This window comes from Rhinolophus ferrumequinum, chromosome 6 (assembly GCF_004115265.2).
Source record: "Rhinolophus ferrumequinum isolate MPI-CBG mRhiFer1 chromosome 6, mRhiFer1_v1.p, whole genome shotgun sequence".
NCBI classification, from domain to species: domain Eukaryota; kingdom Metazoa; phylum Chordata; class Mammalia; order Chiroptera; family Rhinolophidae; genus Rhinolophus; species Rhinolophus ferrumequinum.
In genome coordinates, this window is record NC_046289.1 from 63074707 (window position 1) to 63089028 (window position 14322).

At 36.9% G+C, this 14322-nt stretch overlaps 1 protein-coding gene across 3 annotated transcripts in view; it reads left to right on the forward strand.

Moving 5' to 3' along the window:
* ZNF106 (zinc finger protein 106) overlaps positions 1-14322 on the forward strand; it is a 59524-nt gene that overhangs the window by 42741 nt on the left and 2461 nt on the right. For all 3 annotated transcript variants that reach the window (XM_033109701.1, XM_033109700.1, XM_033109703.1), the window contains 9 exons: positions 4-149; positions 1552-1686; positions 6267-6383; positions 8707-8898; positions 9387-9449; positions 10477-10596; positions 11339-11410; positions 12226-12297; positions 13952-14098. In XM_033109701.1, coding sequence (XP_032965592.1) covers positions 4-149; positions 1552-1686; positions 6267-6383; positions 8707-8898; positions 9387-9449; positions 10477-10596; positions 11339-11410; positions 12226-12297; positions 13952-14098 — 1064 coding nt within the window. The remainder of the gene's footprint in view (positions 1-3; positions 150-1551; positions 1687-6266; positions 6384-8706; positions 8899-9386; positions 9450-10476; positions 10597-11338; positions 11411-12225; positions 12298-13951; positions 14099-14322) is intronic.

Below are 14322 nucleotides of genomic sequence, written 5' to 3' on the forward strand. Positions count from 1 at the left end.
TAGAAATATCTTCAGAGCCAGGAGATGATGATGAGCCCACGGAAGGGAGCTTTGAGGGGCACCAAGCTGCGGTGAATGCAATTCAAATATTTGGGAACTTACTGTATACCTGTTCGGCAGATAAAACTGTGCGAGCTTATAATCTGGTGGTAAGTTGATGCAGCAATTTGAATGTTTTTGGTTGGTTGCAAGTTTTAGAAACTCCAACTTGCATTGTCTTAAACAATAGGGGAGTTTATTTGCTGTCCAGAGATGGGGTGGGCTTTAGACCAAACTTTAGATACAGTTAGTTGATCCAGTGTCTCAGCAGGTCACTGGGGACTTAATTTTATTCTCTCTCTTCATTCTTCCTTCTCTGTATCACCTCTTTCTAAAGCTAGTTTTCCTCCTGCTCACAGATAGATGCCAGGAGCCACTGGCATTTCTCTTCCCTCCCACCGTGACATAAGGGTCTCGTGCTGTATTTCCTGAACAACCACTTGGCAAAGGGAGATGCGGTTACAACCATAGGCGTGGGCCAGTCAGATCCCAACCCTGGAGACGGTGGTGATGGATCAGTCACAAAGCTGCTACATAATAGAGAAGGGGTAGAAAGAATATTAGGGAAGTATAAGAGGAGACATTTTCCCTGACGATTGATTCATTGTCCAAGTTTTTAAGGAGAGCAACGGTCTTCCACTACCCACACCAGCACTTAGTATAATCTGATGCTCGTTACTCTGAATTTTCTAGAATGAACTTTTGAGTTTTGAATTTGATGTGTCAGACTAATTCTCTCTTTATCAACAATGACAACCAAGAAACTTTAGGAACACCACCTTGTTTGAACAAATACCCTAAAGTATTTGAAATTGCTGAAGTCCTTGAAAATCAAAAGGTTGGATGATGGACCAGAAAATATGTTTAGCTGTAGGCAATAGGTGTAGTTTCCCTTAGCCTAATAACATGAGGGGCAAAAGGGATGACTGAAGGAAGGAAGCAGTGGTACCAGGAAATATGAGTATAAGATTTGGGGGATTGGCTCTAACTCTAAATTGCAAGATAAGTGTTTGTATGTATGTGCATTGTAAGTAGATCTCAGAGATAGCACAGAGATAACATTAGGATGTTATGAAATATCCCTTAGGAAACCACACCTGGACCATTAGGACCTGTGATGGCACCTGACATGTCTTTGAATATTGTGGAGCATTCTCACAAGCTACTGATCAAATACAGGAACTTAGCTGGGTAGTTAGCTACTGTTTGGGTTTGCTAGATCTTTGGTCTACATGTTAATTAAAATTCTAGTCTACCTTATACTGCATTGCCCTGAGTATTTTTTGGTCTGACTTAGCTGACATACAGTTGGAGGTACCTTACCACATGTGACTGTTTCCTGGGCAGTCAGTGATCAGATATTCACTGAGCACCGCTTGTGTACCAGGCACTTTTCTAGTCACTGAGGACACCACAAGGAACTGTTACGTCTTAGCATCTTTTTGTTAAGGAAATGCATTATCCAATCCTTCTATTTCCACAAGTAATGATCTGATCTGTGCTTGACTTTAGAGTCGGAAGTGCATTGGTGTCTTTGAGGGCCATACTTCCAAGGTGAACTGTCTCCTGGTTACTCAAACCTCTGGGAAGAATGCTGCCCTTTATACTGGTTCCAGTGATCACACCATTCGCTGCTATCATATTAAAGTAAGTAGGTCCAGAAAAATCAAAAGAAATAATGTTGAACTATTGTGACTCTTTGCTATGTAGAGTGGAGACACTGAGACAGATACTTCATTCTCCCCACTTTCTCTCTTTTGCTTCTGAACCTGTTTTAGTACACTTACTCGTATAATCCTTCGTAAAAGTGGGCTTAGATGGAAACCATGTTTTCTGTCTTTCTCCACCAGTATTTTTTCATTTACCACTATTAACGTACCTTGATCTTTCCCTCAAAGATCACTTTGGATTTTAATTTTCACATCATATACCAAAATTAATTGTAGATAGAAAAGAGAGTAAAATGCAGACATTTTCTAAACTTGAAAAATTAGACGTGAGAATCTCCTCTGAGAATTTTCTAAACCTAAATGCATTCTAAACCTAAATGAAAGAAACGAGAGAAAATTGTCTGCATTAACGCAAACACTCTCTCTTAATTTCTTTAAAAGACTTAACTATTTGAAGCAAAATTTGTAACACTAAATCATTAGGTTTTTAACATACATAGATGGAATATGTGTTGTAACAGGAATACAAAGGAAGGGGAGGGGATGGAGTTGTGTTTGTACAAGGTTCTGATATTTTGTCGAGAGTAAGTCAGTATTAACTTGAACTAGATTGTTGTAATTTAAAGAGAATCCCTAGAGTACTGGTTCACAACTTAAGTGTGCTTCAAATTGACCTGGAGAGCTTATTAAAGCACTTATTACTAGAACCTCCTCTCAGCATTTCTGATTCAGTGAGTTTGAGACAGGGCCGAAGAATCTACATTTCTAACATGTGAGACTGACGCTGCTGGTCAGGGGGCCACACTCTAAGAACAACTGCCCTGGAGCAACCATTGAAAGAATAATGCAATAAAGTAGAGCTAAAAATTCAATAGAGGAGTTCAGATGGCATACAAAAAAAAATACTTGTTTAATACAAAACAAGGCAGAAAAGGAGGAACAGAAATAAAAATGAGAAACACAAATACCAAACTGGAGACCTAAATCTAACCACATTTAGTAATTATGTGAAATATGATTTAACTCTAAAAGCAAAAGGCAGAGATTGATCAGATAAAGAAGAAATATCAAAGTCTATGCTGTCTACAAGACACTGCAAATTCAAAGACAAAATAGGTTAAAAGTAAAAAGATGGAAAAAGATTGTACTATGCAAATAGTAACAAAAAATGTTGGATTGGTTATATTAATATCAGGCAAATAGACTTAAAGACAAATAATACTACTAGAGACAAAAGCGACATTGATAAAATGATAATGATAAAAGGGTCAATATAGCAGGAAAATACAACAATGATACATATATGTACCTAATAACAGAGCTCCAAAATACATGAAGAAGAACTGATAGAACTACAAGGAGAAATAGGCAAATCCACAATAATAGTCGGAGACTTCAATACCTCTCTCTCAATAATTGATAGAATACTAGACAGAAAATCATCAAGGATACAGAGAACTGGACAACACCATTGATAAACAAAATCTACTTAACATTTATAGAATCCTCTACTCAAAAGAGCGGAATACACATTGCTTTCAAATGCACATGGAACATTCACCAGGATAGACCGAATGCTAGATCATTAAGTCTCAGTCTTATTGAGAATCTCAATTAAAAAGATTGAAATCATTCAGAGTATGTTCTCCAGCCACAATGGAGTTTAATTACAAATCAATAACAAAGGAATCTGGGAAATTCCCAAATATGAGGTAATGAAATAACATACTATGAAGTTACCATTGATTGAAAGAAGTCACAAGGGAAATTAGAAGATTTTCTTGAACTAAATGAAAATGAGAATGCAACCTACTATTTGTAGGATGCAGCTAATGCATTGCCAAGAGGGAAATTTGTAGTTTTAAATGCTTATATTAGGGGCAAAAAAGGTATAAAATTAATTATTTAAGTTTCTAAGAAATCAGAAAAAGAAAAAAAAGTTAAACTCCAAATAAGTGGAAGAAAGGAAATAATAAAAAGCGGAATGAAAATCAACAATATATAAAACTGACAATAGGAAAAACTCAATGAGACCAAAAGCTAGTTCTTTGAAACCAAATATAAGATAAACTTTTAGCTAAATTAATCCAGAAGAAGACACAGATTTCCAATATCCAAAATGAAAGAATAGCAGCATTATTCATTATAGTAAAATACTAGCAGTAATACATCCATAAACTGGTAAATGGATAAGTGTGGTATATAAAAGTCAACATGGTATGTGAAAAGTGGAGTAATACTAGCAACTAAATGGAACAATTTATTGATACATGTGGCAACATCTCAAAAACATTATGCTAGGTGAAGGAAGCCAGATGTAAAAGACTGCATGCTGTATGTTCTCTTTATATGAAATTCTAGAAAAGGCAAAATTATGAGGGTTGCCTGGGATGGCATTGGTGATTGACAGAGGGTGTGAGGTAACTTTTGGGAGTGGTGAAAATGTTCTGAAAGTTGATTTGGTAATAGTTACATGACTATATACTTTACCAAACTTAACAAAATGTATATTTAACATGATGAATTTTATTAAATGGGAGTAATATTTGAATAAAGCTGTTAAAATTGTAAACAAATTTTGGCAAGAAATAAGTAAAAAGAGGGAAAAATAATTGTAACATAGGATAGGATAAACATAGGGTTACTAAATGTTGTAAGGAGCTTGCACCTTCAAAAAAGACAGATACTAGAATTCCTGTACATAAATTGGGAAAAGACAAAAATTCCTTAAAAAGAGGAACTATAAATAACTATTTGAAAAAAAAAATGCAGTCTTGTCAATAAATGGAAATTGAAACAAAAGTTCAGTAGTATTTTGACTTATAAAACTCAAAAATTTTAAAAAGATTTTACATTCATTTTAAAGGTTCTAACATTTGGCATAGTGGGCCTGTACATTAGTGAAAAAAAAGTTTTTAGCCAGTTATTTAAATTGAGGTATATCTTTATAGAGTTAAGTACACAAATTTTAAGTATACAGTTTGATGAATTTTTATATAGGTATACATTTGTGTAACCACCACCCCAAGATTAAAATACTGACCATTTTCATCTTCCTGAAGCTTCCCTCATGCATCTTCCAGTCACCAACCCCCCACCCCAGAGATAACCCTTATTCTGACTTCTGTCATTATAGATTTTGTCTGTGCCTGAACTTCATATAAATAAACCATACTGAATGTATTCTCTGAATGTATTCATGCCTAGTGTTGACTCACCATAATGTCTGAAGTTCATGTACATTGTTATATGTGGCAGTAGTTCTTTTTTATTACTGTATGGTATTCAATTTCCTCTATAAAATTACAAAAAAATCTCACATGGGTTAACCAGAGGCAACGTGAATCTTAACATTTGGACGTATTGTCTTTTTCTTTATTTTACAATTTCACGTGGCATTTATATTTATGGTTTTATGGGGGAAATTGAAAATCTAAACAACAGACTTTTAGGTATGAAAGAAGGTTGGGAGAAGAGATAAAAGGCTTTGACAGCCTACTGCTTTTGTCGTTTTACCCACAGCTTGTCCCATCGTACCCACTTATAACCATTTTAATTTTAACGTCTGTATCCAAACCTGTTTAAAAAGCTAAACCTGGGCCTTTAGTTGCTTAGTATCATCTTGAGCACTTACTACGTTACTGGCTCTATTGTGTGTTCTAGGTAATTAGATTTACTAGCATAACCTATTTCTGGAAATTCATGGAAATTGTTTCTTGAAGGTCAGGTCAACCAGTGCTTGTTTAACTTGGATATACATAGAGTTACTAAGGAAATTTTGAAAAATACATATTCCAGAGCCTGCTGAATTAGTATCTAGTGATTGGGGGTGAAGTTTGGGGCTCTATATATTTTAAAAGCTTCTTGGGTAATACGGACAAGCTAACCATTGAAATAGACATTTGGGAGCTATTAAAATAGAGAATCAATTGCAGAAAAGCACATATTTGATTCATGCAATTATATATACAACCATTAGGTTGGTGCGAAAGCAACTGCAGTTTTTGCAATTATTTTTAACCTTTTAAACCGCAATTACTTTTTGCACCAACCTAATATAATCTTCATTTTCCTTTTTAGATGTCAAGTTCAGCTTTAACTTTATCTTTAGCCACTTAATTTAAGAGTCTGATACCCAATTCTTAGTTCCCTTTGAAGAATTTCTACATTTCAAATTAGAAATATGGGTAACATAATTAGAATTTGTATTTGTTTTTTTTGTTTTTTGTTTTAATTAAAGTTTATTGGGGTGACAATTGTTAATAAAGTTACATAGATTTCAAGTATACAATTCTGTAATCCATCATCTGTATGTCACATTGTGTGTTCACCACCCAGTCGGTTGTCTTTCCATCACCATATGTATTTGTTTTTGATATTAACTATAACTTGAGAGTCTTTTGCTACATGTTTCAAAGGAGGGAAAAAATCTACAAAATAGAGGATGCTGCATTTTCTTCCTCATAAAAATCTTTCATACTTGGCTTTCACAAGTATTATTTTCATATTTTACTTGCTGTTAACCTCTGCTGATCAGGTATTGTGTACTTTTATCAGACACGAGAGTGTGTGGAGAAGTTACAGCTGGAAGACCGGGTTCTCTGCCTCCACAGCAGATGGCGAATCCTCTACGCAGGACTGGCCAATGGCACTGTGGTCACCTTCAACATAAAGGTTCGTGCTTGGGGAGAAAAGGCTGAATTCCCATTCCCCCGAAAAGTAGTGTGAGTGGGTGTGGGAAGACGTGGAAGGCAGACATTTTCCTGTTTTCTTATGTGAGAAAGCAACAGAATTAGCCGCTACTCAAAAACTGTTGTCTTCTGGTTTAAGTGAAACAAGATCCTGCATTCTGTCTGTGCAGACCCAAGTGTGCCAGGACCAAAACGTAACTCTGCTAAATTAAATCAAACTTGACCATGGGGAGCCAAATAATGAGTCACAGGTTAAACTAGTGTATCTCATTTTAAGAATGACACCATGAAAAACGATCTTAAGTGCCTTTGAGTATGACATTGATGTGGTTTGGAACTGAGCTGGGGTTTCATGAGGGTAGCCTGTTCTGTAAAGGGAACTAAGTCAAAGATTTGCCTTCATGCCCATGTGGTCTCATTTTTTTCTAACCCAACGATAAATTCATTTGAATAAACCTTTATTGAGCATCTGTTATGTGCTAGGCCCCAGGATGAGTCTTAGGAAATGAGTAGGGACCAGTTTTTGATGGCCCTATGTGCTTTGTTAATGTAGTAGGACTTCATTTTGTAGCCTTTAAAATATGAGAGACGTGATCCAATTTGTATTTTTAGAGAAAGTCATTCTGAAGTTGATGAGATTGGAAAATATGGCTAATAATAGAGGCAAGGAGACCATTTAGGAGGCTTTCTAATGGAAGCTGACATGAGAAGTTAGACTAAGGGTGAAGAGAGTGGATAGAAGGTGTAATGTAAGAGGTGGAATTGATAGGTTTGGTTATTAATATGTGGTAACACTCTATCCCATGGTTATCTGGTCATCTTTTGACATCACATTAGAATATTTACTGTGTTATACCCAGTTATAGTATAATTCATGTTAGTGAGCCTCTATTATCTCTCAACATGCTAGCTAGAACTACTTATAAGAGATGCAATTAAATATTTCTGTCTTTTAGAAGCTTGTAATCACATTAGAATAATCTAGCACATGTAATCAAGTGCCAGGTTATTTGGTTCACTTGACAGGAATAGATCACAGAAGGGTAATTAGTAAAAGCTTTTGCATTCCAGATGTGAAGTGCTAATAGCCTAGATTAGATTTGCTTAGGGCAATAGAAATAAAGAAGAATACCTTTAAAATATTTTATAGGATAAAATTTGATAATTACCTAATTTTCTTCTCTTTTGTGAGCTTAATGTTATCAAAGGTTGATAGAAGTTAGGAGCAACACTTTAGGGGCAAAATGATGGCAGGGAATTTAAATGGTCTTTGAATGGTTGAGGAGCCCCAGAAAAGATGGACCTCAAGACAGACGTCTGAGAGTCTCTGCAGAGATGTGAATTTTGAAGCCTTGTTAGGGCTGGGCCTTTTCTGATTTGCCTGTACTCCTAGAATGCAGTGTTTCTAGAGTCTCAACAGAAAAGTAGGACTGTTTATCAGGGCCTATTCACCCCTGGGCCAGACACCATCAATCTGTCTCCCCAGCACCTTAAGATGGCTGAAATCATTACTCAGCTCTATAGGCTCCCAGCTGCCACTTTGTGCTTGTTTAGTTTCTGGGAGTTTTACCCCCTGCATGTACTTTAAGTACATTTTTCGAGTTTTGGGGGAAGTGAGAGGCTTTATGAACAAGATTGGTGTGTGGATGAGGGTAGCAAGTCTAAAATCTGAGAGAAAGGAAAGTTTGGGAACTCAGGGTGTGACCAGGCCATTCTGATGGATATAAAGGCTTCTGTAGTCCACTAAATGATGTCGCGACAGATGACATAGAAGCAGAAGTCAGAAGGGTGTCAGAATCACAGAAAGGTGGAGAATGAGAGAGTCTTACTAAAATTGGCTAAGAAAGTAGCTCTCCGTGGAGAATTTTGGAAACACCATGACAAATAGATTGTATAAATTTGGGATGACAAAAAATCATGAAATTGTGCCTGGGTCTGTGGCCTGGAAATGTACTAGAATGTGAAACAAAGGTTGATCATTATCATGAACTTAAGGGAAGTGAGAGGGGGCATAGAAAGAGAGCCAGGTTCTAATTATGATCAGGATAGGGTGGGTTGAAGTTAGAAACGAGTTCATAAGGGAAGAGTTTGCCACCACTGGAATGGGGGAGAAGGGAGTCATGAACGCAGAGAGATTTGGAATGGGAATGGAAGAGCTTGGGAAGTTAAAGATTGGGAGTGGGTATGAGAAGTTTATAGGTAATAGAATTTAGAGTCTGTATCAAGGTAACGATATGGGTTAGTTGATTTTGAGGTTTACCAGCTAAGTTGCTTTTATTTCATATAATGGTGGCTTATTTTTTCAGAACAACAAACGACTGGAAATCTTTGAGTGCCATGGCCCTCGGGCCGTTAGCTGTCTTGCCACAGCTCAGGAAGGTGCCCGCAAGCTGCTGGTTGTGGGGTCTTACGACTGTACCATTAGCGTACGCGATGCACGGAATGGACTCCTCCTCAGAACTTTGGAGGGGCACAGCAAAACGATTCTCTGCATGAAGGCAAGTATAGTGCAAGAGAGCAGGAGCTCGTTGTCTGGCACAAATAGAAGTGTTTGAATGGCATTCCCTGTGTTGTCTAATGCCTGACTTAGAACACAGTCATCTTGAAAAGGGCAAGGAGGTTACAGTCCTTTTCTATAGGCCTGAGTCACCAACGCATGTCCTCTTTTTTAATATGTTAACTTAGAAATAGTTAAAGGGTATTTTACTGTAGAATATAGATACACTCTCCTGCCCTTCTAGGCTACTTCATAATCATTCTGAAGAGGTAACAAACCTAATAATACGTTGTCAGTTTATCAGAGTATCTGGTTGTAGGACATACATTTCAGTTCAGAAAATTTGAGAAACTTAACTATTTTTTATACCTAGTTCATGCTCCTCTCAAGATAGGGTGGAAATTAGGGTTCGCCAACGTGCATTACAAGTTACAGAGGAAACTCAGAACCTGATACCTAATCTGACTCATTGAGTTTTTTTTCTTTAAGGTGGTGAATGACCTTGTGTTCAGTGGCTCCAGCGATCAGTCCGTCCATGCCCACAACATTCATGTAAGCCCTGCTGGCTTAGAGTAAAGAAATCTTTAATAGAATGGTGGTTAAAGCTTGAAGGTTCCTCAGACCTCTTACAATTTAAATTAAGCCCCTTTTCCACTGAGAGGCTAACTAATAATCCCTATGCATCAGCTCTTGGATGATATGGAGCGCCCTAGAAATTCTGACCTCATCAACATTTTTAATAGGGGGCAGACTCAAAGTTTATGTAAGGCTTAGTTTGAATGCCTCATTTAAACTTGAGATAAATTGAGCATCTGAGGCTCTAAAAAAGTGGATATGATATGCAGTTTAAAATAGAACAAATAAAAACAGCTGAGACACTCTCCTCAGGTCAGAGGCAGCTCTTTGAAGCCCAGTTCCTCGTCTGTAACCTGGGGATAATCCAAGTCCCCAGAGACTTGTTGTCCAGATCCAGTGAAATGATAAAAGTGAAAATACAGTTGACTCTTGAACATGACTTTGAACTGCTTGGGTCCATTTACACATGGATTTTTTTTTCAGTAAATACCTGTACTGTTTTCAATCCACGATTGGGAATCCGTGGATATGGAGGGCTAACTATATGCATTGTTCTATGCCATTTTATATAGGGGACTTGAGCATCCTAGGATTTTTGTATCTGTGGGAGGTAGGGTGAGGTGGGGTGCAGTGTTGGAACTATTCTCCCACGAATACCGAGAGACAACTTAAGTTTTTGGGGAGTTAAGAGTTATGCTAATTTTCAACTGTGCAGGAGTGGGCACCCATAAGCCCTGCATTGTTCAGGGGTCAACTGTACTTCGAAAGCTATAAAATGCATACAGATAGAGTTATGGCCCTTCTCTTTCTGTGATGCTAAGTTGTCTCCATGAGGATACATTTCATATATTTTGTGTATATAGCAAATGCTTGTGGAAGTACTTCTGTTAAAATTAGTACAGCTACATGTGTGTACAGGTAGCTTCAGAATTATCACGTTCAAAATCAAAAGTGGGCAGGTACCTTGAAAACGTCTAGTGACCCTTATCTGTCTTCTACGCAGACTGGTGAGCTCGTGCGCATTTACAAAGGGCACAATCATGCAGTGACTGTGGTGAATATCCTGGGAAAAGTGATGGTGACTGCTTGCTTGGATAAATTTGTTCGTGTCTATGAATTACAGGTAGAATTTAGATCCAGTATTTTGCTTGAATGATTTGGGGGAGATTGTCTATTTGTGTTTGGTATCGATTTTTTTATATAGTAAGGCTGGGGTGGGACCCAGGAATCTGCATTCTTCACAAGCATTCTAGATAATTATGAAGCAGCTGATTTGAGGACTGCACTTTCAGAAACACTGCTCTGAGATATGTGGTCCACCCCATAGGTGTCAAAATTTAAATGGTTTCCAGATAGCAACTGTATTCTTATACAGAAATTGGTTTTATTTGCAATTACCAGCTCCTTCCTTGAGGAGGAGTACTTATCATGTTTCCCCAAAAATAGGACCTAGCTGGACCATCAGCTCTAATGCGACTTTTGGAGCAAGAATTAATATAAGACCCGGTATTTTACATTATATTATGTTACATTATATTATATCATATTATATTACATTATATTATATCACGTCACGTCGCATCACATCACATAACATACCCAGTCTTATAGTAAAATAAGACCAAGTCTTATATTAATTTTTGCTCCAAAAGATGCATTAGAGCTGATGGTCCAGCAAGGTCTTATTTTTGGGGAAACACGGTATTAAAAAGATTACCCTTATATTTCTGTTAAAATGCGACTGCTGCTTCATCTTGATGCCTCAGGTGTAGTTTTAAACCTGCCACAGACCTTCAGGGACTATGCTTATCAAACACAAGGTATAAAGAGCCTAACTCTCTTTCTGTTTCTTTCCTCCACCTAAGTCCCACGATCGATTGCAAGTCTATGGAGGACACAAAGACATGATTATGTGTATGACCATCCATAAGAGTATGGTGAGTATTATGCCATGCCACAGATTTACCTTTTACTAAAAATTCTACAAACTGATGTTACTACTTGTTGCTTCCCAAAATGACAGAGGCCTCATGATCGGTTTACCTTTCTATCCCTTAGCATAATAATGTCAAGATATAACCTAGTAATATTGTTGAGTATTTCACTTTCTGTTAATAGCAAAAATCATTACAATAAAAATCTAATACTACCATTAAATAGAAGATAAATGTAAGATGTTTCAAAAAGCATTGAGTGGTGCTTTTTCCAGAGACTTTACGATTCGAACAGAACATTGGAATAGAGTCAGGAGATTTGGCCAGTGTGGCATAGTTACAGCAGACCTAACAGTAGACACTCACTCACTCCACCCTGCTAGTCCTCGATTTGTATTATGTTTAAATTATGAGGTTGAACCAGAATGGATGTTTTTCAGACTCTGAGCAGTAGAGTGCTTTGTTTCAATGAAATACAGATGTCTAGTATGTAATGCCCACCAGAAGCCAGAGCCACACTACTTAAAGCGGAAGTCGGTGCCTCAGAGCCCTCCCAGTTTTGCTGTGGTCCCCAGAGTAGCTCTCAGCCATGGTCCCCAGAGTAGCTCTCTAAGGAGCACAGCTTCAAAGTGTCCAAACTAGAAGATCTAGAAGATACTTTCCCACTGTAGTATTGTGGGGCTGGTTTGGGTTTAGTTTTGTGGGTTTTTTTTTTTTTATTATTACAGTTAGTACCAGTAGCTTTTGACTCTTATTTTGAGGATGTTTTGCTCTTTTGTGTGTTGTTTGGGTCTGATATGATAAACCTCTTTCTCCAGATTTATACTGGCTGTTATGATGGCAGTATTCAGGCTGTGAGGCTGAATCTGATGCAGAATTACCGCTGCTGGGTAAGGAGTGAAACTCTTCCTGTCACCAGACTTAGGAGTTGCTCAACCCTAGGCTAACTGATAGACCCTCATTATCAGCAGTGCAGCATTTTTCTGTGTGAAGCATCTACTTTATGACTTACACTGCAGGACAAGAAAGATAACATTATCTTTAAAAACCATACATAAAATGCTTCTATACTTCTTAATTGAAAAGTCTATAAGATTACATATGATGCATATTTAAATATCCTTCACTCAGAGGATATTTATCTCCCTGGTGGATTTTATTTTGCTTTATTATAAAATCAGTACATGCTTACAGAAATATCAACAGTGCATAAGTATATGAAATAAAAAGTACAAGTGCTTATTTTCATGTCCTGCCCAATACACTCTACCCATTCCTCAGGGATTATACATATTAATAGTTTGGTTTGTATCCTCATTGGTTTTTGGTGAATAGACAAACAAAAATCTGTCTGCTTGAAGTTTTAAACCTCAGTTTTCTACACTAAATTTCATGGTTTTTATTTTTGGGTAGGTGCTTGTGATGAACCCTCAAAACTTTCACACCTTATAAGCCTTAATTTGTTTCATGAGTTCTAACATTGGTAGTGACCAAAGAAAAGTTTATGGCACTGAGCTTTTCCCCCAAACCCTAACCTTCTTTTCAGAATTGATGCAATGAACTTGACACTCTCTATTATTAAATTTGATTTTAGGCTTGTCCACAGCTTAATTACCTTTCAGCTTTTTACACTTTACTGTGTTTGCTTTTTAGTCTTCTCATCGAAGGCAAGCAAAAATCTTGTATAATAGGATGCAGGATAAACAAATAGAGAGTTAATTTATCTAGAGGAATTGGGAAAATACTGTCTGGTTTGAAAACTAGAGGAATGGGATAGTACTGACAGGAAGAACTCAAATCTGCATTACATTTTAGAAATTAACATGTTGAATTAGAATCATAAGATTTATTACAAGCAAGCCTATAGGGACAGACAAAGCCAAGACAAAGAATCTTTATGCTTTCTGACTAACAAGTGAAATCGAGCCACATTTAGAAGTAAAGTTAACAGTTAAAAAAGAAAAAGTAGGTCTTCGCAAGATTGTGATTCAAGTAGAATAATAAAGATTTTGTGTAAAGTCAGGCTTCCGCAGCAGACATTGTTTTCTACAACACATATTTCCACAAATGTTTTTTTAATCAGGCATTTTTATTTTTAAGTTTATAAGTCAACAGTTCTTAGAATTGTCAAAAACAACCCTTTCAATATTGTAGGATAGCTCTTTGTCTTTTAAAATAAATGAACAAAGACACTCATTTTATGATGGCAAGATAAAGAATAAGTACGATTTAAACTGAATTTTATGGTAACTTGTCTATAAACATTTGCTTTTTCTTTATCTGTCTAATGATGTGATGGCCAACTTATTACTTTGCCTTCTCAAAATACCAGAGTCAAAAGACTTCCCAGTCTTTTTAAGGTTCCTCATCATAGTGATAATGAATTTGATTTCCTCTGGCTTTGTTTTTATAACCAAGAATAAATTAAAGAATAAGGGGCTTACTTTTTGTTTCCACCAAATTTGTGGTATACAAATAGGAATACTCTAATTGCATGTTTCCAGTACTATTTTTAACCTACCCTTTCATTCTGTTACTCTCCAGTGGCATGGTTGCTCTCTGATATTTGGCGTTGTTGATCATTTAAAACAACATTTACTGACTGACCACACGAATCCGAACTTTCAAACTCTGAAATGTCGCTGGAAGAACTGTGATGCTTTTTTCACTGCTAGGAAAGGATCCAAACAGGTACATCAGTGGGACTTGAGGTCAACCTGAGATCATTCGACTGTTCAGAGCAGGGTTTGGGAGCCTTTTTTGCCTAGTTATTAAAAGAATGTTTAGAATTGCAATACATAGGGAGAGTCTAGGGATTTTTCTTTTTATTATGATTCAGAGATTCGGGGGATAGCTTAACGAGGTTTCAAACGAAGAATGCTGGGTCCTAACTGCCTTTCATGTGTGGATCTTAG